We start from the raw sequence: 27,408 nt of genomic DNA, 5'->3' as shown, positions 1-27,408 counted from the left end.
GACTGGGAGCTGTGAGTATTAGCGGGTAGGATGGGCAGTGACTGGGAGCTGTGAGTATTAGCGGGTAGGATGGGCAGTGCCTGGGGGCTGTGAGTATTAGCGGGTAGGATGGGCAGTGACTGGGAGCTGTGAGTATTAGTGGGTAGGATGGGCAGTGACTGGGAGCTGTGAGTATTAGTGGGTAGGATGGGCAGTGACTGGGAGCTGTGAGTATTAGTGGGTAGGATGGGCAGTGACTGGGAGCTGTGAGTATTAGCGGGTAGGAGGGGCAGTGACTGGGGGGCTGTGAGTATTAGTGGGTAGGATGGGCAGTGCCTGGGGGCTGTGAGTATTAGCAGGTAGGATGGGCAGTGACTGGGGACTGTGAGTATTAGTGGGTAGGACGGGCAGTGCCTGGGGGGGATATTTGAGGGTAGGACGGGCAGTGCCTGGGGAATGCGAGTATTAGAGGGTAGGAAGGAGGAGAGTATTAGTGGGTAGGAATAGGCAGTGTCTCTGGGGAATGTATGTCTGTCTTTATATAGCACCATTAATGTACATAGCGCGTCACAGCAGTAATACACGTGACAATAATATAGATAATAAATAATATAAATAACACAAAGGGAATAAGAGCCTCAGACATAAAAGTAACATTAAGGAAGAGGAGTCCCTGCTCCGAAGAGCAGGGGTATTGGAGGTTAGGAAGGTGCAGTACAGGGGGAATGTGAGTATTAGAGGGTAGGAAGGGGCAGTGCCGGAGAATGTGGGTATTGGAGGTTAGGAAGGGGCAGTACAGGGGGAATGTGAGTATTAAGAGGGTAGGAAGGGGCAGTACAGGGAGAATGTGAGTATTAAGAGGGTAGGAAGGGGCAGTAAAGGGGGAATGTGAGTATTAGAGGGTAGGAAGGGGCAGTACAGAGGGAATGTGAGTATTAGAGGGTAGGAAGGGGCAGTACAGGGGGAATGTGAGTATTAGAGGGTAGGAAGGGGCAGTACAGGGGGAATGTGAGTATTAGAGGGTAGGAAGGGGCAGTACAGGGGGAATGTGAGTATTAGAGGGTAGGAAGGGGTAGTGCTGGGACTGACTAATATTTATCTCTCAGAACAGGTCAGCCAGGTTCAAAGGAGATGTACCCACGTGGGGCAGACAGAGGATGGCATCGAGGGAACAACAGCAGTTTCCACCACCACCGGGATGTGAGTCTGCCCTTTCCCCCACTCTCCTTGCTTGTTCCCCCCCAGCCCCTTGAACGTTGAGCTGTACTTTTGGGATTACTGGCCAGCCAGATGGGGGGTCTTCACCTGCGGCCCTTCATCCCAACAGCCCGCTATCCCTCTGCCCTGTGCAGAGGGAGCGGAGATGTTGCTGGCGTGGATCGGAGCTTCTCCCCACTCCCTCAGCGGCTCAATGACCAGAGCGCTGATACAGGACTGCCCGCTCCTCTCCTGCGCTGATACAGTACTGCCCGCTCCTCTCCTGCGCGGATACAGTACTGCCCGCTCCTCTCCTGCGCTGATACTGTACTGCCCGCTCCTCTCCTGCGCTGATACTGTACTGCCCGCTCCTCTCCTGCGCGGATACAGTACTGCCCGCTCCTCTCCTGCGCTGATACAGTACTGCCCGCTCCTCTCCTGCGCGGATACTGTACTGCCCGCTCCTCTCCTGCGCTGATACAGTACTGCCCGCTCCTCTCCTGCGCTAATACAGTACTGCCCGCTCCTCTCCTGCGCGGATACTGTACTACCCGCTCCTCTCCTGCGCTGATACTGTACTGCCCGCTCCTCTCCTGCGCTGATAATGTACTGCCTGCTCCTCTCCTGCGCGGATACAGTACTGCCCGCTCCTCTCCTGCGCGGATACAGTACTGCCCGCTCCTCTCCTGCGCGGATACAGTACTGCCCGCTCCTCTCCTGCGCCGATACTGTACTGCCCGCTCCTCTCCTGCGCCGATACTGTACTGCCCGCTCCTCTCCTGCGCTGATACAGTACTGCCCGCTCCTCTCCTGCGCGGATACAGTACTGCCCGCTCCTCTCCTGCGCTGATACAGTACTGCCCGCTCCTCTCCTGCGCTGATACAGTACTGCCCGCTCCTCTCCTGCGCTGATACAGTACTGCCCGCTCCTCTCCTGCGCTGATACAGTACTGCCCGCTCCTCTCCTGCGCGGATACAGTACTGCCCGCTCCTCTCCTGCGCTGATACAGTACTGCCCGCTCCTCTCCTGCGCTGATACAGTACTGCCCGCTCCTCTCCTGCGCGGATACAGTACTGCCCGCTCCTCTCCTGCGCTAATACAGTACTGCCCGCTCCTCTCCTGCGCTGATACAGTACTGCCCGCTCCTCTCCTGCGCGGATACTGTACTGCCCGCTCCTCTCCTGTGCTGATACTGTACTGCCCGCTCCTCTCCTGCGCTGATACTGTACTGCCCGCTCCTCTCCTGCGCTGATACTGTACTGCCCGCTCCTCTCCTGCGCGGATACAGTACTGCCCGCTCCTCTCCTGCGCTGATACAGTACTGCCCGCTCCTCTCCTGCGCGGATACAGTACTGCCCGCTCCTCTCCTGTGCTGATACAGTACTGCCCGCTCCTCTCCTGCGCTGATACAGTACTGCCCGCTCCTCTCCTGCGCGGATACAGTACTGCCTGCTCCTCTCCTGCGCGGATACAGTACTGCCCGCTCCTCTCCTGCGCTGATACAGTACTGCCCGCTCCTCTCCTGCGCTGATACAGTACTGCCCGCTCCTCTCCTGCGTGGATACTGTACTGCCCGCTCCTCTCCTGCGCGGATACAGTACTGCCCGCTCCTCTCCTGCGCGGATACAGTACTGCCCGCTCCTCTCCTGCGCGGATACAGTACTGCCCGCTCCTCTCCTGCGCTGATACAGTACTGCCCGCTCCTCTCCTGCGTGGATACTGTACTGCCCGCTCCTCTCCTGCGCGGATACAGTACTGCCCGCTCCTCTCCTGCGCGGATACAGTACTGCCCGCTCCTCTCCTGCGTGGATACAGTACTGCCCGCTCCTCTCCTGCGCGGATACAGTACTGCCCGCTCCTCTCCTGCGCTGATACAGTACTGCCCGCTCCTCTCCTGCGCGGATACAGTACTGCCCGCTCCTCTCCTGCGCGGATACAGTACTGCCCGCTCCTCTCCTGCGCGGATACAGTACTGCCCGCTCCTCTCCTGCGCGGATACAGTACTGCCCGCTCCTCTCCTGCGCGGATACAGTACTGCCCGCTCCTCTCCTGCGCTGATACAGTACTGCCCGCTCCTCTCCTGCGCTGATACAGTACTGCCCGCTCCTCTCCTGCGCGGATACAGTACTGCCCGCTCCTCTCCTGCGCGGATACAGTACTGCCCGCTCCTCTCCTGCGCGGATACTGTACTGCCCGCTCCTCTCCTGCGCGGGTACAGTACTGCCCGCTCCTCTCCTGCGCGGATACAGTACTGCCCGCTCCTCTCCTGCGCGGATACAGTACTGCCCGCTCCTCTCCTGCGCTGATACAGTACTGCCCGCTCCTCTCCTTCGCTGATACAGTACTGCCCGCTCCTCTCCTGCGCGGATACTGTACTGCCCGCTCCTCTCCTGCGCGGATACTGTACTGCCCGCTCCTCTCCTGCGCGGATACAGTACTGCCCGCTCCTCTCCTGCGCGGATACTGTACTGCCCGCTCCTCTCCTGCGCGGATACTGTACTGCCCGCTCCTCTCCTGCGCGGATACTGTACTGCCCGCTCCTCTCCTGCGCGGATACTGTACTGCCCGCTCCTCTCCTGCGCGGATACAGTACTGCCCGCTCCTCTCCTGCGCGGATACAGTACTGCCCGCTCCTCTCCTGCGCGGATACAGTACTGCCCGCTCCTCTCCTGCGCGGATACTGTACTGCCCGCTCCTCTCCTGCGCGGATACAGTTATGGATTTCAGGTAGCATAAGGTACATATATAGCATAGTAATGTGTCTTAGTACAGCTTAGAGCAAACAGTCGCAATATTAACTACTTTTTCCTGCTTTGGAAATAATATCAGTTACCAAAAGTTTGCAGATAGAATTTCTTTGATTTGCCAGGAAATAGCCAGGATGTATTGTTGTAACATATGTCGCTAAGAGGCAGGTATTTAGCATAAAGAATAAGTTACTTGAACTGCAGGCATCCTGTGATTAATCTGCAGTAAGACAGTAAGTCAGAAGTTATTTCCACACACGTACAACACATACAATAAACACGGACAATAAACACGGACAATAAAAGGTTAGCATAACGCCATGTTAGACAGAACCGAGTGGCGAGCCACATGAGACGAGACCTACCGAGACTGGCATGACATATCACAATACCTTTGTGTTCGTGGGTATGACAGGCATACTAGTAAATAATCTCTGCATAGATAGATATGGCTTGTTGGCTTATTTTGCTTATCATGTCTTCTTGTTATTTTGTTGTATTACAATAAACAACAAACCTTATCTTATACAAACTCTGAGTGACCTCTCTTTATAATAATCTCACAATACCCAACATAAAAAGGGTGTGGGACCGTTTTCTGCAGGTGAAAATTATAATGAATGCTTCTGCTTAGGGCAGAAAATAACTTATTGCAAGACGTTACCTGGGAGAAGAGGGTATGGCCTAGTGACCACATTAATACAGTACTGCCCGCTCCTCTCCTGCGCGGATACAGTACTGCCCGCTCCTCTCCTGCGCTGATACAGTACTGCCCGCTCCTCTCCTGCGCGGATACTGTACTGCCCGCTCCTCTCCTGCGCGGATACAGTACTGCCCGCTCCTCTCCTGCGCGGATACAGTACTGCCCGCTCCTCTCCTGCGCTGATACAGTACTGCCCGCTCCTCTCCTGCGCTGATACAGTACTGCCCGCTCCTCTCCTGCGCTGATACAGTACTGCCCGCTCCTCTCCTGCGCGGATACAGTACTGCCCGCTCCTCTCCTGCGCGGATACTGTACTGCCCGCTCCTCTCCTGCGCTGATACTGTACTGCCCGCTCCTCTCCTGCGCGGATACTGTACTGCCCGCTCCTCTCCTGCGCGGATACTGTACTGCCCGCTCCTCTCCTGCGCGGATACAGTACTGCCCGCTCCTCTCCTGCACTGATACAGTACTGCCCGCTCCTCTCCTGCGCTGATACTGTACTGCCCGCTCCTCTCCTGCGCGGATACAGTACTGCCCGCTCCTCTCCTGCGCTGATACAGTACTGCCCGCTCCTCTCCTGCGTGGATACAGTACTGCCCGCTCCTCTCCTGCGCTGATACAGTACTGCCCGCTCCTCTCCTGCGCGGATACAGTACTGCCCGCTCCTCTCCTGCGCGGATACAGTACTGCCCGCTCCTCTCCTGCGCTGATACAGTACTGCCCGCTCCTCTCCTGCGCGGATACAGTACTGCCCGCTCCTCTCCTGCGCGGATACAGTACTGCCCGCTCCTCTCCTGCGCGCGGATACAGTACTGCCCGCTCCTCTCCTGCACTGATACAGTACTGCCCGCTCCTCTCCTGCACGGATACAGTACTGCCCGCTCCTCTCCTGCGCGGATACAGTACTGCCCGCTCCTCTCCTGCGCGGATACAGTACTGCCCGCTCCTCTCCTGCGCGGGTACTGTACTGCCCGCTCCTCTCCTGCGCGGGTACTGTACTGCCCGCTCCTCTCCTGCGCGGGTACTGTACTGCCCGCTCCTCTCCTGCGTGGATACAGTACTGCCCGCTCCTCTCCTGCGCGGATACAGTACTGCCCGCTCCTCTCCTGCGTGGATACTGTACTGCCCGCTCCTCTCCTGCGCGGATACAGTACTGCCCGCTCCTCTCCTGCGCGCGGATACAGTACTGCCCGCTCCTCTCCTGCGCTGATACAGTACTGCCCGCTCCTCTCCTGCGCGCGGATACAGTACTGCCCGCTCCTCTCCTGCGCTGATACAGTACTGCCCGCTCCTCTCCTGCGCGGATACAGTACTGCCCGCTCCTCTCCTGCGCTGATACAGTACTGCCCGCTCCTCTCCTGCGCTGATACAGTACTGCCCGCTCCTCTCCTGCACGGATACAGTACTTGCTGCTCCTCTCCTGCGCGGATACAGTACTGCCCGCTCCTCTCCTGCGCGGATACAGTACTGCCCGCTCCTCTCCTGCGCGGGTACTGTACTGCCCGCTCCTCTCCTGCGCGGGTACTGTACTGCCCGCTCCTCTCCTGCGCGGGTACTGTACTGCCCGCTCCTCTCCTGCGCGGGTACTGTACTGCCCGCTCCTCTCCTGCGCGGGTACTGTACTGCCCGCTCCTCTCCTGCGCGGGTACTGTACTGCCCGCTCCTCTCCTGCGCGGATACAGTACTGCCCGCTCCTCTCCTGCACTGATACAGTACTGCCCGCTCCTCTCCTGCGCTGATACAGTACTGCCCGCTCCTCTCCTGCGCTGATACAGTACTGCCCGCTCCTCTCCTGCGCGCGGATACAGTACTGCCCGCTCCTCTCCTGCGCTGATACAGTACTGCCCGCTCCTCTCCTGCGCGGATACAGTACTGCCCGCTCCTCTCCTGCGCTGATACAGTACTGCCCGCTCCTCTCCTGCGCGGATACAGTACTGCCCGCTCCTCTCCTGCGCTGATACAGTACTGCCCGCTCCTCTCCTGCGCGCGGATACAGTACTGCCCGCTCCTCTCCTGCGCTGATACAGTACTGCCCGCTCCTCTCCTGCGCGGATACAGTACTGCCCGCTCCTCTCCTGCGCTGATACAGTACTGCCCGCTCCTCTCCTGCGCGGATACTGTACTGCCCGCTCCTCTCCTGCGCTGATACAGTACTGCCCGCTCCTCTCCTGCGCGGATACAGTACTGCCCGCTCCTCTCCTGCGCGGATACAGTACTGCCCGCTCCTCTCCTGCACGGATACAGTACTGCCCGCTCCTCTCCTGCGCGGATACAGTACTGCCCGCTCCTCTCCTGCGCGGATACAGTACTGCCCGCTCCTCTCCTGCGCGGGTACTGTACTGCCCGCTCCTCTCCTGCGCGGATACAGTACTGCCCGCTCCTCTCCTGCGCGGATACTGTACTGCCCGCTCCTCTCCTGCGCGGATACAGTACTGCCCGCTCCTCTCCTGCGCGGATACAGTACTGCCCGCTCCTCTCCTGTGCGGATACAGTACTGCCCGCTCCTCTCCTGCACTGATACAGTACTGCCCGCTCCTCTCCTGCGCTGATACAGTACTGCCCGCTCCTCTCCTGCGCGGATACAGTACTGCCCGCTCCTCTCCTGCGCTGATACAGTACTGCCCGCTCCTCTCCTGCGCTGATACAGTACTGCCCGCTCCTCTCCTGCACGGATACAGTACTTGCTGCTCCTCTCCTGCGCGGATACAGTACTGCCCGCTCCTCTCCTGCGCGGATACAGTACTGCCCGCTCCTCTCCTGCGCGGGTACTGTACTGCCCGCTCCTCTCCTGCGCGGGTACTGTACTGCCCGCTCCTCTCCTGCGCGGGTACTGTACTGCCCGCTCCTCTCCTGCGCGGGTACTGTACTGCCCGCTCCTCTCCTGCGCGGGTACTGTACTGCCCGCTCCTCTCCTGCGCGGGTACTGTACTGCCCGCTCCTCTCCTGCGCGGATACAGTACTGCCCGCTCCTCTCCTGCACTGATACAGTACTGCCCGCTCCTCTCCTGCGCTGATACAGTACTGCCCGCTCCTCTCCTGCGCTGATACAGTACTGCCCGCTCCTCTCCTGCGCGCGGATACAGTACTGCCCGCTCCTCTCCTGCGCTGATACAGTACTGCCCGCTCCTCTCCTGCGCGGATACAGTACTGCCCGCTCCTCTCCTGCGCTGATACAGTACTGCCCGCTCCTCTCCTGCGCGCGGATACAGTACTGCCCGCTCCTCTCCTGCGCTGATACAGTACTGCCCGCTCCTCTCCTGCGCGCGGATACAGTACTGCCCGCTCCTCTCCTGCGCTGATACAGTACTGCCCGCTCCTCTCCTGCGCGGGTACAGTACTGCCCGCTCCTCTCCTGCGCGGGTACAGTACTGCCCGCTCCTCTCCTGCGCGGGTACAGTACTGCCCGCTCCTCTCCTGCGCGGGTACTGTACTGCCCGCTCCTCTCCTGCGCGGGTACGTACGGGACGGCCCGCTCAAGAACCACTCATGCTGCAATTAACGTGTAGCATGTTACCCACCACTGGTGTAAACACAATGCTGTGCATTGAATACAATACCGCTACAATAATTACATATAGTCGTCATATATTTGGCCGCAGTGTACACGTATATAGGTCTTTGTGTGGCACAGCTGAGCCCTTGCCCTGAAGACCTTAAAATAATTGTTTGACTGAAGCACAGGGAGATATGACTTACTGTATGGCGGATAACAGGCTTGAAAACAGGTGCTTCAACGGCAGTTGCATTACCCCCCCATCTCCCTCCCTTCCCCCCTCCCTTTCCCCCTCTCTGCTCCCTCCCTTCCCCCCTCCCTGCTCCCTCCCTTCCTCCCTCCCTTCCCCCCTCCCTGCTCCCTCCCTTCCCCCCTCCCTTCCCCCCTCCCTGCTCCCTCCCTTCCCCCCTCCCTGCTCCCTCCCTTCCCCCTCCCTGCTCCCCTGCTCCTCCACTTTCCCCTTCCCTTTCCCTGCTCCTCCACTTGCTCCCCCTTCCTCCCTCCCTGCTCCTCCACTTGCTCCCCCTTCCTCCCTCCCTGCTCCCACACTTGCCCTCCCCTTCCTGCTCCCCCACTCCTCCACTTCCCCCCACCCCCCACCATTTGTTATTTACCAAGAAAATGAATTCTCTGGGACACATTGTAACATCCCAGCGCCAATAATCTAATCCTCTCTCGTTCTCGAAAAGTAAAAAAACATTAGCCTAGATAAGCAGTTCCCAGCCTTGTTTACCCTGTGCTCCCCCCTTGTTTACCCTGTGCTCCCCCCCTTGTTTACCCTGTGCTCCCCCCTTGTTTACCCTGTGCTCCCCCCCTTGTTTACCCTGTGCTCCCCCCCTTGATTACCCTGTGCTCCCCCCCTTGATTACCCTGTGCTCCCCCCCTTGTTTACCCTGTGCTCCCCCCCTTGTTTACCCTGTGCTCCCCCCCTTGTTTACCCTGTGCTCCCCCCCTTGTTTACCCTGTGCTCCCCTCCCCTTGTTTACCCTGTGCTCCCCTCCCCTTGTTTACCCTGTGCTCCCCTCCCCTTGTTTACCCTGTGCTCCCCCCCCCTTGTTTACCGTGTGCTCCCCCCCTTGTTTACCCTGTGCTCCCCCCTTGTTTACCCTGTGCTCCCCCCTTGTTTACCCTGTGCTCCCCCCTTGTTTACCCTGTGCTCCCCCCCTTGTTTACCCTGTGCTCCCCCCCTTGTTTACCCTGTGCTCCCCCCCTTGTTTACCCTGTGCTCCCCCCCTTGTTTACCCTGTGCTCCCCCCCTTGTTTACCCTGTGCTCCCCCCCTTGTTTACCCTGTGCTCCCCCCCTTGTTTACCCTGTGCTCCCCCCCTTGTTTACCCTGTGCTCCCCCCCTTGTTTACCCTGTGCTCCCCCCCTTGTTTACCCTGTGCTCCCCCCCTTGTTTACCCTGTGCTCCCCCCTTGTTTACCCTGTGCTCCCCCCCTTGTTTACCCTGTGCTCCCCCCCTTGTTTACCGTGTGCTCCCCTCGTTTACCCTGTGCTCCCCCCCTTGTTTACCCTGTGCTCCCCCCATTGTTTACCCTGTGCTCCCCCCCTTGTTTACCCTGTGCTCCCCCCCTTGTTTACCCTGTGCTCCCCCCCTTGTTTACCCTGTGCTCCCCCCCTTGTTTACCCTGTGCTCCCCCCCTTGTTTACCCTGTGCTCCCCCCTTGTTTACCCTGTGCTCCCCCCCTTGTTTACCGTGTGCTCCCCTCCTTGTTTACCCTGTGCTCCCCCCCTTGTTTACCCTGTGCTCCCCCCCTTGTTTACCCTGTGCTCCCCCCCTTGTTTACCCTGTGCTCCCCCCCCCTTGTTTACCCTGTGCTCCCCCCCCTTGTTTACCCTGTGCTCCCCCCCCCTTGTTTACCCTGTGCTCCCCCCCCCTTGTTTACCCTGTGCTCCCCCCCCTTGTTTACCCTGTGCTCCCCCCCCTTGTTTACCCTGTGCTCCCCCCCCTTGTTTACCCTGTGCTCCCCCCCCCTTGTTTACCCTGTGCTCCCCCCCTTGTTTACCCTGTGCTCCCCCCCCCCCTTGTTTACCCTGTGCTCCCCCCCCCTTGTTTACCCTGTGCTCCCCCCCCCTTGTTTACCCTGTGCTCCCCCCCCTTGTTTACCCTGTGCTCCCCCCCCTTGTTTACCCTGTGCTCCCCCCCCTTGTTTACCCTGTGCTGCCCCTGCTAGAAAGTGAGCTCCACAAATCCCTCATTCATTTAATTTCCTGCTGATCAGACTATCGCTCACAAACCCGATCCCAGGCAGAATATAGTGTCCTGAGCGCGTGGGGGGGAACACGCTTAATAAGGCCCCAAACTGCCCCTCTGTGTGTGCAGGCAGCATGGGGGGGGTATAGCTGTCACTGCGGGAGCTTCCAAAGTAACGCCCCACAATGCCTTGCTGCTGTGGATGCAAAGCATTGTGGGGAGTGACTTTGGAAGCTCCTGCCGTGATTGCTATACCCCGCGCTCCCCCCACCAAGGTGCAGTTTGGGGCGTTACTAAGCGCGCAGACCCCACAGAGGCTCAGGAACCCGCCATACTGCCTAGGATCCGGCAGTACTGATTATTTTCGGCGGACCCCTTAAAACCCCCTCGGGGACGGGGGGGGGGGGGGGGGTCGGTCATTTATCCACGTTAAATGGTAAAGAAATTAAAATGTTACCGCGCTTCAGAATCGCTGCAGAATAAATGTCTCCTATTATTCTCACCATTGTAAGGTTCAGCCGGTCCCGGAGCTCCGAAATCACCATCCGCCATACAGAGGGGGATACCACTCGCACAGGTGAGCAGGGGGCGGGGGGAGGACACGTTCACTACTTATTGTGTGTGTGTGTGTGTGTGTGTGTGTGTGTGTGTGTGTGTGTGTGTGTGTGTGTGTGTGTGTGTGTGTGTGCGCGTGCGCGTGCGCGTGCGCGTGTGCGTGTGCGTGTGCGTGGTGTCTCCTCTCTAGTGTATCATGTTGTACTTTTGCAGGGAGCACGGGAGTTACGCCCCAGGGTACCACGACTATCACGATGATTCCTCTCACGACTACCACGGGGGCCCCTACTCGGATTATCACGAGCGCCCGTATCATGACGACGACCGGCCCTATCCCGAGTACAGGGACGGCGGCTACTACAGGGAGGAGCGCCCCGACAGCGGCCACCACAAGGGGGCGTACTATCGTGGCGGGTACAGCGGGCGCGGAGACACGGACCACTACCGCGGCAAGAAGCGCAGCTCGAAAAGGTCCAAGACCCTCGGCTCGGAGCATCAGTCCTCAGGACGGGCCACCCCCACCAAACCTACACCGGCAGGTGAGTGACCGCGTGACCTCTCGCCCCGAACACACAGAGGGGGGGGACAGGGGGTCGTGAGCAATGTGTATCGGGCACAGGCCACAGCGGGTACAAGGAGGGGCGAGTCTGGGCCTGTTTCTAGCCAAACGTTTCATTAAACTTCGGAGCGCTGTTTAGAAACGTTTGTGCAGCGTTTCCAGCCAGAGCGATTTTCTAACATAAATACCTAAAAAGCAATTACAACCGGCGATTCTGGGGCAGTGATCCTGTCTCTCCCAGTATTATTACTATACTTTGTCTCTCCCAGTATTATTACTATTCTTTGTCTCTCCCAGTATTGTTACTACGCGCTGTCTCTCTCAGTATTGTTACTACGCGCTGTCTCTCCCAGTATTGGTACTACGCGCTGTCTCTCCCAGTATTGTTACTACGCGCTGTCTCTCCCAGTATTGGTACTACGCGCTGTCTCTCCCAGTATTGGTACTACGCGCTGTCTCTCACACTATTTGTACTATGCGCTCTCCCAATATTGGTACTATGCGCTCTCTCACACTATTTGTACTATGCGCTCTCTCTCTCACACTATTGGTACAACGCGCGCTCTCTCTCTCCCACTATTGGTACTACGCGCGCTCTCTCTCCCACTATTGGTACTATGCGCTCTCTCTCTCTCCCACTATTGGTACTACGCACTCTCTCTCGCTCTCTCCCTACAATTGGTACTACGCGCTCTCTCTCTCTCGCGCTCTCTCCCGCTCTCTCCCACTATCGGTACTACGCGCTCTCTCTCTCTCTCTCTCTCTCTCTCTCTCCCAGTATTGGTACTACGCGCTCTCTCTCTCTCCCACTATCGGTACCTCTCTCTCTCTCTCTCTCTCGCGCTCTCTCTACTACGCGCTCTCTCTCTCTCTACTACGCGCTCTCTCTCTCTCTACTACGCGCTCTCTCTCTCTACTACGCGCTCTCTCTCTCTCTACTACGCGCTCTCTCTCTCTCTCTCTACTACGCGCTCTCTCTCTCTACTACGCGCTCTCTCTCTCTCTCTCTACTACGCGCTCTCTCTCTCTGTACTACGCGCTCTCTCTCTCTCTACTACTCGCTCTCTCTCTCTGTACTACGCGCTCTCTCTCTCTCTGTACTACGCGCTCTCTCTCTCTCCCACTATTGGTACTACACTCTCTCTCTCTCTCTCTCTCTCTCTCTCTCTCCCACTATTGGTACTACGCTCTCTCTCTCTCTCTCTCTCTCTCTCTCTCCCACTATTGGTACTACGCTCTCTCTCTCTCTCTCTCCCACTATTGGTACTACGCTCTCTCTCTCTCTCCCACTATTGGTACTACGCTCTCTCTCTCTCTCTCTCTCCCACTATTGGTACTACGCGCTCTCTCTCTCTCTCTCTCTCTCCCACTATTGGTACTACGCGCTCTCTCTCTCTCCCACTATTGGTACTACGCGCTCGCTCTCTCTCTCTCTCTCTCTCTCTCTCCCACTATTGGTACTACGCGCTCTCTCTCTCTCTCTCTCTCTCTCCCACTATTGGTACTACGCGCTCTCTCTCTCTCTCTCCCTCCCACTATTGGTACTACGCGCTCTCTCTCTCTCCCACTATTGGTACTACGCTCTCTCTCTCTCTCTCTCTCTCCCACTATTGGTACTACGCGCTCTCTCTCTCTCCCACTATTGGTACTACGCGCTCTCTCTCTCTCTCTCTCTCTCCCACTATTGGTACTACGCACTCTCTCTCTCTCTCTCTCTCTCTCCCACTATTGGTACTACGCGCTCTCTCTCTCTCTCTCTCTCCCTCCCACTATTGGTACTACGCGCTCTCTCTCTCTCTCCCACTATTGGTACTACGCGCTCTCTCTCTCCCACTATTGGTACTACGCGCTCTCTCTCTCTCCCACTATTGGTACTACGCGCTCTCTCTCTCTCCCACTATTGGTACTACGCGCTCTCTCTCTCTCTCTCCCACTTTTGGTACTACGCGCTCTCTCTCTCTCTCTCTCCCACTATTGGTACTACGCGCCTGCGTACTCTCTGCGCCTCGGCTTTTTTCTATTTACATATCCTTTTTAGAGAAATGGTTACAAATCCTTCCTTTTTTTTTTTTCCCCCATAATGCTGGCGCTTTTCTAAAATACAGTCCAGAGATTTCCCTCTATCTGTCTTAAAGCTTCTAATAGCCCCGGCGAGGAAGGGTGAGAGGATGTGACTAGGTGGTGACCCTTTGTGCTAGGATGGGTCTGGGCAGCTCTCCGCTGCATCATTTGACTCTCCTCCTTCTCGTGTCTTTGATCCAGTAAGGTCCGTGGTCCATGTTCCTGCTCGGACTGTGTTGATCCTGACAGGAGGTGAGAGCTCCGGGGTAAGGCTCCTCTCTGTCACCTCGTCCCATGTCCCCAGCCACCCTGGAGCTCTCCGGTAACAAGTGGGGTTTTCTCACCCGTCATTTTTTAGGACGAAAGTAAAAAGAAGCCGGTTTCCCCGCAGGCCGGGAGCGCAGCGCGAGAGTGCTCGAAACCCGCGTGTGACACCCAGGCAGAGAGCGCAGCGAGAGAGAGTCTGGAGGCTACGTGTGATGTGAACCAGAAGAGTCCAACGAAGGTGAAGGACCAAGCTGTGGGTGACATCAAGACCGAGACAGCCACCGAACCCACACAGGTACCAGGAGTCGAGCTGAGCGCTCAGTACGTACAGATCGGGCCGGGAGAAGTGCAGGCTGGGACTCTTGTTCTTGATGGATGCAATTTGCACAGGAGCTGAGCTGACCTCCAGAGTCTCTTCTTCAAGTGTATAGGGCAGGAGAGGAGGTTTGACCCAGCAACAGGAGTCCTCACAATGAGGGGAATTACATAAAGAGTGTGTGTGTGTGTGTGTGTGTGTGTGTGTGTGTGTGTGTGTGTGTGTGTGTGTGTGTGTGTGTGTGTGTGTGTGTGTGTGTGTGTGTGTGTGTGTGTCTGTGTATACAAACACGCACACTGTATATATGTATTATGTACGTATACACACATAATAGAGTGTGTGTGTGTGTATTACATAGGATTGACACATGGTCTCGAGCTGAACCCCATTAATGTCAGCTCAGGGGGACCCCCCTTCTGGAGATACCTCTGTTGGGGGTGCCGGTATCTCCTGCAAGTTTAAAGCTCCCGTGGGCCAATAGAAAGCCGCACTGGATGACGTCACGGCTTCCTATTGGCCCGCAGGACGCGGGAGCTTTTAAAAGCGGCCATTACTTGAACCCTGGATGCAAACTGGAGTGGCCACCGGCCCCCACTATGGAGGTAAGTATCTCCGGAAGCAGGGGGTCCCCAGATATTGTCAATGGGGTTCAGCTCCGGAGACCCCGTGTGAAGATCCTTCTTTGTAGAGGTTCTGGTATCTAAGGTGTGGCACCTTTAGTCACTAAGAACACGAAGCAGATTCTCTGTTCCAGATTTATTCAGAGACAGGTTCAGAGCATCACAGCATCACAGCATCAAATATACAGGCGTCATTATTAGTACAGGTTATGGATGGAGAATTGTCCAAATATAGGTAGTTGTGAATCCTGACATGATTCTGATCATTCTGAAGTTACCTCCCACAAGTCCATATCTTTATACCCTGTTATCGGATTTCCGACACGTACATATATGTACTTGTTTTTCCCAAATTGTTACTCTTCCCATGTGTTCCCCATCAAATTGTGTCATACATCCATACTGTGTCCCATCATCATTAATTCTTAGCCTGTATAACCTTTTCGTATCTGTCCTCATTACCAATACCCTGTTTTTCCAATTATTTCACTCTTGTGATGTCCTCATACTCTTGGTTCCCAGAATTTTTACCTCTTAATGTTTATATATTTTGGCACGATATATTGGAAGGTTGAGAGGCCCTCTTGATTTATATTTTCATGAATATATTTCCTTTAATAAAACCATTTTTTCCTTTTTAACTTCATGTGTACCAGATAGTTATGAAGAGACAATATGGCGTCTCTCTGGTTTAGATATACATATAAGAATAGTGGAAGATATCTTTATGTTGCAAGATATGTGAGGAGATCCTATACTGTATCTCTTTGAGTTTCAGGTTTGGCTTTCTTTTGTCTAGTTAATATCACACCATTCTTCACCCTGCTTCAATCCTATGTAACAATTAATACAACCAGACCACTTGAATCGCCGCTTTAAATCAAATGTAATTGGCATAATGGGGACATTTCTAATACTAGCCGTTTCTAAGTAGGCAAATCTCCCTTTTTCTATATTCCGAGGTCTGCGCGCGTGAACAATGCAACTCGCACATGGGAAGTCGTTTTGTCTTTATTCCTTTTCTGTGTGCCCTGCAGGAAAGTGTCACAGCCCCACAGACCCCCGAGGAAGGGGACGGGGGCATCCGTGCAGAAACACCGCCGCACTCCGTGGAGAGAGACGTCAGCTTCTCTGCGAGCGAGGAGGGAGGAGAGGAGGGGACCTGCGTGGGAACGAGGGTGCACGGCGACGAGATTCCAGAGAGCAGGGAAGAGCTGGTCCAGATCCCGCTGCTGGTATATCCTCCCGTATTTATACACAGCAGTGTTTTAAGGCAGTAAGAAAGATAAGTGAATAGTATAGAGCAGTCCTCAAGGGCCACCCACAGGTTAGGTTTTCAGGATATCCCCGCTTCAGCACGGATTGAGCCTCCTGTGCTGAAGCAAGGATATCCTGAAAACCTGAACTGTTGGTGGCCCACCCCCGTCCTAACCGATTTACACAACGCTACCATCAGTGTTATTCAGCCTAAGCCACGGTCACTGCCATTATTGCACTTGGCTCCTGGGACTGACGACCCCCTTAAATAATAACACCCTATTGCCCTGGAGGACTGCATTTGCCCACCCCTGGTATATAAGGTACAGGGTATAATAATCCTAGACCTGCAGGACCCTGCCCGCCCCTCGTCCGTGGCGTCAGACGGAGGAGTTATTGTGTCTGTCAGGGTGCTGGGCGCTGGTGAGGGGGGGGTGGGAGCGCATTTGGAGGAAGTTACACCTAGTTTCACCCCCGGGCAGCACTATATATGTGTGTCCTCTCCGTGAATTGGGTCTGTAATTCCCTGTGTGTTACAGTCTGTGTGCCATTTATATAGTTGATTGTACGTGACGGTTTTGTTCGGCCCTTTTGCCGCGCAGGACGGTTGGACAGATGTCCCCTTGCCGTCGCCGCCCTGTGGCTTTGAGCAGGAAGCTGCCGGTGCCGACCCCGGTCAAGAGTGTGACGGCGCCCGAGCTCTGCGCACTGCGTTTATCTTGACCAGGAAGGAAGAGATTGAGCTGGTGAGTCCTCTCGGTCATCGCCGCCTGCGACTGGTTAAGTGTCACGGTCAAAGCCGTATGGGATGTTTGGCCGCGACCAAACCCCCGCCGGCACTGCGCCACCGGACAACTCGTCCCCACAGCACCTCGCCACTTCACATGTCGTCGCTCCGATCCCCGCTCGGGTGTCCTGCGCGGCCGCTGCTCCATCTTTAAATGTCCCGTGCAGGACATCTGAGATACGATCTGTAAAGTGGCGAGGTGTCGCGGCGAAACGTCCTAGACCATGGTCAAAGTACCTTCAAAAGAGTAATGATTCCCTTGGTATTCTGTGTCCATGCGTCGGCGCATTACATGCACCACTTAATTATTATTTAATAACATGTTTATGAAAATAGGTGTATCACACCTCCGTCACGTCCACGGCGCGAGTTATTTTCATCATAGTCGGAGACACAGACACCATCTTCTAAGTCTTACACCGGCGTGTCTTGGTTCTGATCGGAGAACTACAGTCCTAATGGTATCGGTTCTTTGGGAGTTCTGCCTTCACTATACACCGGATCACACACTTCTACCAGATCTCAGGAAATCCGGCATTGCCCACGTACTGTATGATCTGCTTTTTCTCACTTGAAACGGCATTTTCTGTGTGTTTTATTTCACCGATAACAACCCTCATTAGTCCCGTTCCGTTTCATATGTTATTTACCATCTGCCTGCCTCCTTACACATACCAAGGCCACATCCCTCAGTCTCTCTACTCCCTAAATTCTCTGTGTATTTCTCCGAGGCCGCTCTGTATTAATGACCTTGCTACTTCCAGATAACTAAGGCATTGCATTTCTTTGCCTTTTCTCTGCTAATTCTGTTAACTATTTAAGTGCTAGCATCTATCTTATTCAGTTGGGTGGTGTGTGTGTGTGTGTGTGTGTGTGTGTGTGTATATATGTATGTGTATATGTATGTATATATATATATACACACACACACACACACACACACACACACACACACACACACACACACACACACACACACACATACAATATGGCGTCTCTCTTGTTCAGCATGTGACATCATCCTATCTTTAGTATAAATCCCAAAAATTGGCTAGTGAGTCTGAATGCAGGAAATCCTAAAACCTTTTTATACCAGATTTAACAAGGGAGAGATGGCTTTGGAAGCGAGGCCATTTCCCCCAATAGAAAACAAAATGTTTCTTTTCTGTGCTGATTAACAATAAGTAGTGAGACTGAACATGCCCTGTACCAGCCCGTGTGTGTGCCCTGTACCAGCCCGTGTGTGTGCCCTGTGCCAGCACGTGTGTGTGCCCTGTGCCAGCCCGTGTGTGTGCCCTGTACCAGCCCGTGTGTGTGCCCTGTACCAGCCCGTGCGTGTGCCCTGTACCAGCCCGTGCGTGTGCCCTGTACCAGCCCGTGTGTGTGCCCTGTACCAGCACGTGTGTGCGCCCTGTGCCAGCCTGTACCAGCACGTGTGTGCGCCCTGTGCCAGCCCGTGCGTGTGCGCCCTGTACCGGCACGTGCGTGTGTGCCCTGTACCGGCACGTGCGTGTGTGCCCTGTACCGGCACGTGCGTGTGTGCCCTGTACCGGCACGTGCGTGTGTGCCCTGTACCGGCACGTGCGTGTGTGCCCTGTACCGGCACGTGCGTGTGTGCCCTGTACCGGCACGTGCGTGTGTGCCCTGTACCGGCACGTGCGTGTGTGCCCTGTACCGGCACGTGCGTGTGTGCCCTGTACCGGCACGTGCGTGTGTGCCCTGTACCGGCACGTGCGTGTGTGCCCTGTACCGGCACGTGCGTGTGTGCCGTGTACCGGCACGTGTGTGTGTGCCGTGTACCGGCACGTGCGTGTGTGCCGTGTACCGGCACGTGCGTGTGTGCCGTGTACCGGCACGTGCGTGCCCTGTACCGGCACGTGCGTGTGTGCCCTGTACCGGCACGTGCGTGTGTGCCCTGTACCGGCACGTGCGTGTGTGCCCTGTATTCCATGTGAAGCAAAGACATTCTCGGCTCTGGGAATCATTTTTAACCCCCTCGCTGCCAGAGCGGTAGCAGTGCATTGCGGTTGCCTTGGCAATGAAGCAGTTAAGACTAAGGCTTTTTCTTGGCACATTAGAGGTGAAAATAAGCTGAATTCTGTATCCCCCAATTATTTTGGCCGGGACTAACGGACGTTAGATTCACGATTTCCAATTTGAACCCCCCTCCCCCTCTCGGTCCCTCTGCAGGCGTACGCGCAGGACTGCCGGACGTTTGCGCTCGTGGCCAGCACGTTGCTGAAGAAGGATCCGTCTCTGGAAACGGCGCTGGCGAGCGCTCTGCGGTCCAGCCTGCAGGAGATCGCCAGCCGCTGCGTGCGCGAACTGCGCAGCTTCATCGCCAGCTACGACGCGGGGAGCAGCGCGATCCTGCTTACCGACACCGCAAACCGGTCGCGGGACGCAGAGGTGTGAGCGAGCGCACGGGACACAGGCGCTAATATCCCGATCCCCGGATTTATTCAGCGGGAAGGTGTAGAGAAGAGAACGGATTATGTTTTTGTATATTCATTGTGTGGCTGGACTTTAATAGATATATTTTCTCATTCTGCTGCTCCTCCTCCGAACCCAGGTTTCGGTGTAATTACCCCAGACGTGGCCTTTCCCAGTGTTCCCCACGGTGGGATCTTCTGCAGCCCACAACCGCCGGGATATTTCTGTGTATCACGTGTCCTGTTACCAGCTGTTCTGGTGACGTTTTGTTCTTGCAATTCATTCAATAAAAACAGGTTTTTGTGGTTTTTCTTCCCAATATTTTTTTTTCCCGTTTTTTGCAGTGTTTGCAATAAAACATTGTTTGGGAGCAGGTTATTTTTATTGAGGACGCTGGGGGGAGGGGGTGCGGCGCGGCGGGCGTGTGCCTATGTGACGTGGGACACCCTGATCATATAGATAGGTGTCATTTTAATGTGTTGAGAAAGCGTTTAGGATGGAGTCCAGTTAGATACACGTCCCATCTTCCTGTGTGCAAGACTCCGTTAAAAAAATAGCAGTGCATTTTGGGTAAAACGTATACCCCCTCCCCCCCCCCCCCCCTGCAGCCACCGGAATTTTAAATGTATTGGGGGTGTATTTTATATTTGTATTGGTGGGGGGTGGAGGTTCGGGGTATTTTTGAAGTGAAACTTCCTTAGTGGCACCTCATTCGTGATGGGGCAAAAAAGAATTGTGGAGACAGAAATGAAACGGATGTGACGTCAGTGCTGGCAGTTGAGGCCGGGCTGTGTTCTGGCTCAGCCCGACCCCAACACTGACATCACACCCGCTCCACAAATCAGATGCGGCGGCGATAGCCGCCGGCGCCGCTCCTAATCACCCCCCCCCCCCCCCCCGAGCCCCACACCCCCCCCCCGGAGCCCCCATCCCCCCCCCCCCGAGCCCCACACCCCCCACAAACCGTGACATATGCGGCGGCTATAGCCGCCGCTCCTAACGGCCGCTGCCATGCCGCGCAGCCTCTCTCCTCCCTACCTCTGCTTTCCTGCGTCCCGCTGACTGAGCGCCGCCGGGGTGTGAGGAGAGACTCAGGCAGAGCCGCCGCGGGTCCGCAGCTCTGCCTGACTGTGAGGGGGGGGGGAGGAGAGTCTCAGGCAGAGCCGCCGCGGGTCCGCAGCTCTGCCTGTCTGTAAGGGGGTGTGAGGGGAGGAGGAGAGTCTCAGGCAGAGCCGCCGCGGGTCCGCAGCTCTGCCTGCCTTTGAGGGGGGGGGGGGGGGAGTCAGGAGAGAGGGGGCTGGACACAGAAAGAGAGACACACATACAGTGACAGAAACACACACATACATATATATATACACACACACACACTGACTGACTGACACACATACACACACACTGACTGACACACATGCACACACACTGACACATACAAACACACTGACTGACACACACACACACACACACACACACACACACTGACTGACACATACACACACTGACTGTGAATAGGTTAGGGGGATGTGTGAGGTGCAGGGGGGCTGCGCATACGTCACACGGTCACACGCACGCACACGGTCACACACACACGCACACGCACATGGTCACGCACAGTCACACGCACACACACACAGTCACACGCACACACACACAGTCAGTCGCACACACACACAGTAAGTCGTGCACACAGTCAGTCGCGCACACAGTCAGTCGCGCGCACACGCACTGTCACGTGCACCGTGCACTGTCACGCGCACACGCACTGTCACGCGCACAGTCACACACAGTCACACAGTAACACGCACAGTCACACGCACAGTCACACAGTCACACGCACACACACAGTCACACGCACAGTCACACAGTCACACGCACCGTCACACGCACAGTCACACAGTCACGCACACACATACGAGGAATTCACGCTTAGTGCATATACAAGGGATGTGTACGCATGTTCTAAGTCAAATTTATTTGCGTTTTGTCAATGAAATTGTATTTTGATTTTTAATTAAAACATCACCAATACAAATACAATTTCTGTGACAAAAGTCAAAGAAGTTTCACTTACTATGCGCGTGCACAGCACACACAGCTTTTTTTTTAGATGTACTTGGGAGGTTGGGGTATATTTGTAGATGTATTGGGGGGGGAGGGGTATATTTGTAGATGTATTGGGGGGGGAGTGGGGTATATTTGTAGATGTATTGGGGGGGAGTGGGGTATATTTGTAGATGTATTGGGGGAGTGGGGGGTATATTTGTAGATGTATTGGGGGGGGGAGTGGGGGGTATATTTGTAGATGTATTGGGGGGGGGGAGTGGGGTATATTTGTAGATGTATTGGGGGGGGGGGATTGGGGTATATTTGTAGATGTATTGGGGGGGAGTGGGGTATATTTGTAGATGTATTGGGGGAGTGGGGTATATTTGTAGATGTATTGGGGGGGGGAGTGGGGGGGTATATTTGTAGATGTATTGGGGGGGGAGTGGGGTATATTTGTAGATGTATTGGGGGGGGAGTGGGGTATATTTGTAGATGTATTGGGGGGGGAGTGGGGTATATTTGTAGATGTATTGGGGGGGAGTGGGGGGGTATATTTGTAGATGTATTGGGGGGGGGGGGGGAGTGGGGTATATTTGTAGATGTATTGGGGGGGGGGTATATTTGTAGATGTATTGGGGGGGGGGAGTGGGGTATATTTGTAGATGTATTGGGGGGGGGAGTGGGGTATATTTGTAGATGTATTGGGGGGGGAGTGGGGTATATTTGTAGATGTATTGGGGGGGGAGTGGGGTATATTTGTAGATGTATTGGGGGGGGAGTGGGGTATATTTGTAGATGTATTGGGGGGGGAGTGGGGTATATTTGTAGATGTATTGGGGGGGAGTGGGGTATATTTGTAGATGTATTGGGGGGGGAGTGGGGTATATTTGTAGATGTATTGGGGGGGGAGTGGGGTATATTTGTAGATGTATTGGGGGGGGGAGTGTGGTATATTTGTAGATGTATTGGGGGGGGGGGAGTGGGGTATATTTGTAGATGTATTGGGGGGGGGAGTGTATTTATATGTATTGGGGGTTAAGTTAAAGTTACGCGCTAAAAAAATATTTCCGTGGTAGGTGCGCTATGGGTTAGGGACACACACACACACACCTCCCTGCATCAGTAGCTATCTGATTAGTTACAGCTTGGCAAATGGTGAGACCGTCGCTGTAAAAATCAAATTCTATGTATTGGGGGGGGAGTAGGGTATATTTGTAGATGTATTGGGGGGGAGTAGGGTATATTTGTAGATGTATTGGGGGGGAGTGGGGTATATTTGTAGATGTATTGGGGGGGGGAGTGGGGTATATTTGTAGATGTATTGGGGGGGAGTAGGGTATATTTGTAGATGTATTGGGGGGGGAGTAGGGTATATTTGTAGATGTATTGGGGGGGGAGTGGGGTATATTTGTAGATGTATTGGGGGGGAGTGGGGTATATTTGTAGATGTATTGGGGGGGAGTGGGGTATATTTGTAGATGTATTGGGGGGGGGAGTGGGGTATATTTGTAGATGTATTGGGGGGGAGTAGGGTATATTTGTAGATGTATTGGGGGGGGGAGTAGGGTATATTTGTAGATGTATTGGGGGGGGAGTGGGGTATATTTGTAGATGTATTGGGGGGGAGTGGGGTATATTTGTAGATGTATTGGGGGGGGAGTGGGGTATATTTGTAGATGTATTGGGGGGGAGTGGGGTATATTTGTAGATGTATTGGGGGGGGAGTGGGGTATATTTGTAGATGTATTGTGGGGGGAGTGGGGTATATTTGTAGATGTATTGGGGGGGAGTGGGGTATATTAGTAGATGTATTGGGGGGGAGTGGGGTATATTTGTAGATGTATTGGGGGGGGGAGTGGGGTATATTTGTAGATGTATTGGGGGGGGGAGTGGGGTATATTTGTAGATGTATTGGGGGGGGAGTGGGGTATATTTGTAGATGTATTGGGGGGTGGAGTGGGGTATATTTGTAGATGTATTGAGGGGGGGAGTGGGGTATATTTGTAGATGTATTGGGGGGGGAGTGGGGTATATTTGTAGATGTATTGGGGGGGGGGTGGGGTATATTTGTAGATGTATTGGGGGGGGAGTGGGGTATATTTGTAGATGTATTGGGGGGGAGTGGGGTATATTTGTAGATGTATTGGGGGGGAGTGGGGTATATTTGTAGATGTATTGGGGGGGAGTGGGGTATATTTGTAGATGTATTGGGGGGAGTGGGGTATATTTGTAGATGTATTGGGTGGGGGGAGTGGGGTATATTTGTAGATGTATTGGGGGGGAGTGGGGTATATTTGTAGATGTATTGGGGGGGAGTGGGGTATATTTGTAGATGTATTGGGGGGGGGAGTGGGGTATATTTGTAGATGTATTGGGGGGGAGTGGGGTATATTTGTAGATGTATTGGGGGGGAGTGGGGTATATTTGTAGATGTATTGGGGGGGAGTGGGGTATATTTGTAGATGTATTGGGGGGGAGTGGGGTATATTTGTAGATGTATTGGGGGGGGGGGGGGGTATATTTGTAGATGTATTGGGGGGGAGTGGGGTATATTTGTAGATGTATTGGGGGGGAGTGGGGTATATTTGTAGATGTATTGGGGGGGAGTGGGGTATATTTGTAGATGTATTGGGGGGAGTGGGGTATATTTGTAGATGTATTGGGTGGGGGGAGTGGGGTATATTTGTAGATGTATTGGGGGGGTATATTTGTAGATGTATTGGGGGGGAGTGGGGTATATTTGTAGATGTATTGGGGGGGAGTGGGGTATATTTGTAGCTGTATTGGGGGGGAGTGGGGTATATTTGTAGATGTATTGGGGGGGAGTGGGGTATATTTGTAGATGTATTGGGGGGGGAGTGGGGTATATTTGTAGATGTATTGGGGGGGAGTGGGGTATATTTGTAGATGTATTGGGGGGGAGTGGGGTATATTTGTAGATGTATTGGGGGGGGGAGTGGGGTATATTTGTAGATGTATTGAGGGGGGGAGTGGGGTATATTTGTAGATGTATTGGGGGGGGGAGTGGGGTATATTTGTAGATGTATTGGGGGGGAGTGGGGTATATTTGTAGATGTATTGGGGGGGGAGTGGGGTATATTTGTAGATGTATTGGGGGGGAGTGGGGTATATTTGTAGATGTATTGGGGGGGGAGTGGGGTATATTTGTAGATGTATTGGGGGGGAGTGGGGTATATTTGTAGATGTATTGGGGGGGGAGTTGGGTATATTTGTAGATGTATTGGGGGGGGGAGTGGGGTATATTTGTAGATGTATTGGGGGGGGAGTGGGGTATATTTGTAGATGTATTGGGGGGGAGTGGGGTATATTTGTAGATGTATTGGGGGGGGGAGTGGGGTATATTTGTAGATGTATTGAGGGGGGGAGTGGGGTATATTTGTAGATGTATTGGGGGGGGAGTGGGGTATATTTGTAGATGTATTGGGGGGGGAGTGGGGTATATTTGTAGATGTATTGGGGGGGGGAGTGGGGTATATTTGTAGATGTATTGGGGGGGAGTGGGGTATATTTGTAGATGTATTGGGGGGGAGTGGGGTATATTTGTAGATGTATTGGGGGGGAGTGGGGTATATTTGTAGATGTATTGGGGGGGAGTGGGGTATATTTGTAGATGTATTGGGGGGGAGTGGGGTATATTTGTAGATGTATTGGGGGGGAGTGGGGTATATTTGTAGATGTATTGGGTGGGGGGAGTGGGGTATATTTGTAGATGTATTGGGGGGGTATATTTGTAGATGTATTGGGGGGGGAGTGGGGTATATTTGTAGATGTATTGGGGGGGAGTGGGGTATATTTGTAGATTTATTGGGGGGGAGTGGGGTATATTTGTAGATGTATTGGGGGGGAGTGGGGTATATTTGTAGATGTATTGGGGGGGGGGAGTGGGGTATATTTGTAGATGTATTTGGGGGGGAGTGGGGTATATTTGTAGATGTATTGGGGGGGAGTGGGGTATATTTGTAGATGTATTGGGGGGGAGTGGGGTATATTTGTAGATGTATTGGGGGGAGTGGGGTATATTTGTAGATGTATTGGGTGGGGGGGAGTGGGGTATATTTGTAGATGTATGGGGGGGTATATTTGTAGATGTATTGGGGGGGAGTGGGGTATATTTGTAGATGTATTGGGGGGGAGTGGGGTATATTTGTAGATGTATTGGGGGGGAGTGGGGTATATTTGTAGATGTATTGGGGGGGAGTGGGGTATATTTGTAGATGTATTGGGGGGGAGTGGGGTATATTTGTAGATGTATTGTGGGGGGAGTGGGGTATATTTGTAGATGTATTGGGGGGGGAGTGGGGTATATTAGTAGATGTATTGGGGGGGAGTGGGGTATATTTGTAGATGTATTGGGGGGGGGGGAGTGGGGTATATTTGTAGATGTATTGGGGGGGGGGAGTGGGGTATATTTGTAGATGTATTGGGGGGGGGAGTGGGGTATATTTGTAGATGTATTGGGGGGTATTTTGTAGATGTATTGGGGGGGTATATTTGTAGATGTATTGGGGGGGTATATTTGTAGATGTATGGGGGGGGGAGTGGGGTATATTTGTATATGTATTGGGGGGGTATATTTGTAGATGTATTGGGGGGGAGTGGGGTATATTTGTAGATGTATTGGGGGGGGGAGTGGGGTATATTTGTAGATGTATGGGGGGGGGAGTGGGGTATATTTGTAGATGTATTGGGGGGGAGTGGGGTATATTTGTAGATGTATAGGGGGGGTGAGTGGGTATATTTGTAGATGTGTTGGGGGGGTGAGTGGGTATATTTGTAGATGTGTTGGGGGGGGGGGGGTGGGGTATATTTGTAGATGTATTGGGGGGAGTGGGGTATATTAGTAGATGTATTGGGGGTGGGGGAGTGGGGTATATTTGTCGATGTATTGGGGGGGGAGTGGGGTATATTTGTCGATGTATTGGGGGGAGTGGGGTATATTTGTAGATGTATTGGGGGGGAGTGGGGTATATTTGTCGATGTATTGGGGGGGAGTGGGGTATATTTGTCGATGTATTGGGGGGGAGTGGGGTATATTTGTAGATGTATTGGGGGGGAGTGGGGTATATTTGTAGATGTATTGGGGGGAGTGGGGTATATTTGTAGATGTATTGGGGGGGAGTGGGGTATATTTGTAGATGTATTGGGGGGGGAGTGGGGTATATTTGTAGATGTATTGGGGGGGAGTGGGGTATATTTGTAGATGTATTGGGGGGGTATATTTGTAGATGTATTGGGGGGGGGGTATATTTGTAGATGTATTGGGGGGGGAGTGGGGTATATTTGTAGATGTATTGGGGGGGAGTAGGGTATATTTGTAGATGTATTGGGGGGGAGTGGGGTATATTTGTAGATGTATTGGGGGGGAGTGGGGTATATTTGTAGATGTATTGGGGGGGGAGTGGGGTATATTTGTAGATGTATTGGGGGGAGTGGGGTATATTTGTAGATGTATTGGGGGTGAGTGGGGTATATTTGTAGATGTATTGGGGGGAGTGGGGTATATTTGTAGATGTATTGGGGGTGAGTGGGGTATATTTGTAGATGTATTGGGGGTGAGTGGGGTATATTTGTAGATGTATTGGGGGGGGAGTGGGGTATATTTGTAGATGTATTGGGTGGGGGGAGTGGGGTATATTTGTAGATGTATTGGGGGGGTATATTTGTAGATGTATTGGGGGGGAGTGGGGTATATTTGTAGATGTATTGGGGGGGAGTGGGGTATATTTGTAGATGTATTGGGGGGGAGTGGGGTATATTTGTAGATGTATTGGGGGGGAGTGGGGTATATTTGTAGATGTATTGGGGGGGGAGTGGGGTATATTTGTAGATGTATTGGGGGGGGAGTGGGGTATATTTGTAGATGTATTGGGGGGAGTGGGGTATATTTGTAGATGTATTGGGGGGGAGTGGGGTATATTTGTAGATGTATTGGGGGGGAGTGGGGTATATTTGTAGATGTATTGGGTGGGGGGAGTGGGGTATATTTGTAGATGTATTGGGGGGGGTATATTTGTAGATGTATTGGGGGGGAGTGGGGTATATTTGTAGATGTATTGGGGGGGGGGTATATTTGTAGATGTATTGGGGGGGGAGTGGGGTATATTTGTAGATGTATTGGGGGGGAGTAGGGTATATTTGTAGATGTATTGGGGGGGGGAGTGGGGTATATT

The 27,408-nt window shown here is 53.9% G+C and overlaps 1 protein-coding gene across 13 annotated transcripts in view; it reads left to right on the top strand.

Annotated features, from left to right (window-relative positions):
* The window catches only part of LOC142502547 (uncharacterized), a 28,473-nt gene extending 8,983 nt beyond the window's left edge, over window positions 1-19,490 (top strand). For 7 of the 13 annotated variants that reach the window (XM_075613675.1, XM_075613677.1, XM_075613684.1 and 4 more), the window contains 8 exons: window positions 1,086-1,179; window positions 10,829-10,893; window positions 11,085-11,410; window positions 13,693-13,757; window positions 13,850-14,053; window positions 15,732-15,929; window positions 16,554-16,697; window positions 18,929-19,490. In XM_075613675.1, the coding sequence (XP_075469790.1) occupies window positions 1,086-1,179; window positions 10,829-10,893; window positions 11,085-11,410; window positions 13,693-13,757; window positions 13,850-14,053; window positions 15,732-15,929; window positions 16,554-16,697; window positions 18,929-19,153 (1,321 nt within the window). In that variant the 3' untranslated portion in view covers window positions 19,154-19,490. Of the gene's footprint in view, window positions 1-289; window positions 325-1,085; window positions 1,180-10,828; window positions 10,894-11,084; window positions 11,411-13,692; window positions 13,758-13,849; window positions 14,054-15,731; window positions 15,930-16,553; window positions 16,698-18,928 lie in introns of those variants that run through there. The other 6 variants (XM_075613687.1, XM_075613681.1, XM_075613686.1 and 3 more) reach the window with 2 other exon arrangements.
* Window positions 19,491-27,408: the final 7,918 nt, after the last annotated feature.

Source organism: Ascaphus truei, chromosome 9 (assembly GCF_040206685.1).
Source record: "Ascaphus truei isolate aAscTru1 chromosome 9, aAscTru1.hap1, whole genome shotgun sequence".
Classification (NCBI taxonomy): domain Eukaryota; kingdom Metazoa; phylum Chordata; class Amphibia; order Anura; family Ascaphidae; genus Ascaphus; species Ascaphus truei.
The sequence above is the reverse complement of the archived record's forward strand: the minus strand, read 5'-3'. Positions and strand labels throughout refer to the sequence as shown.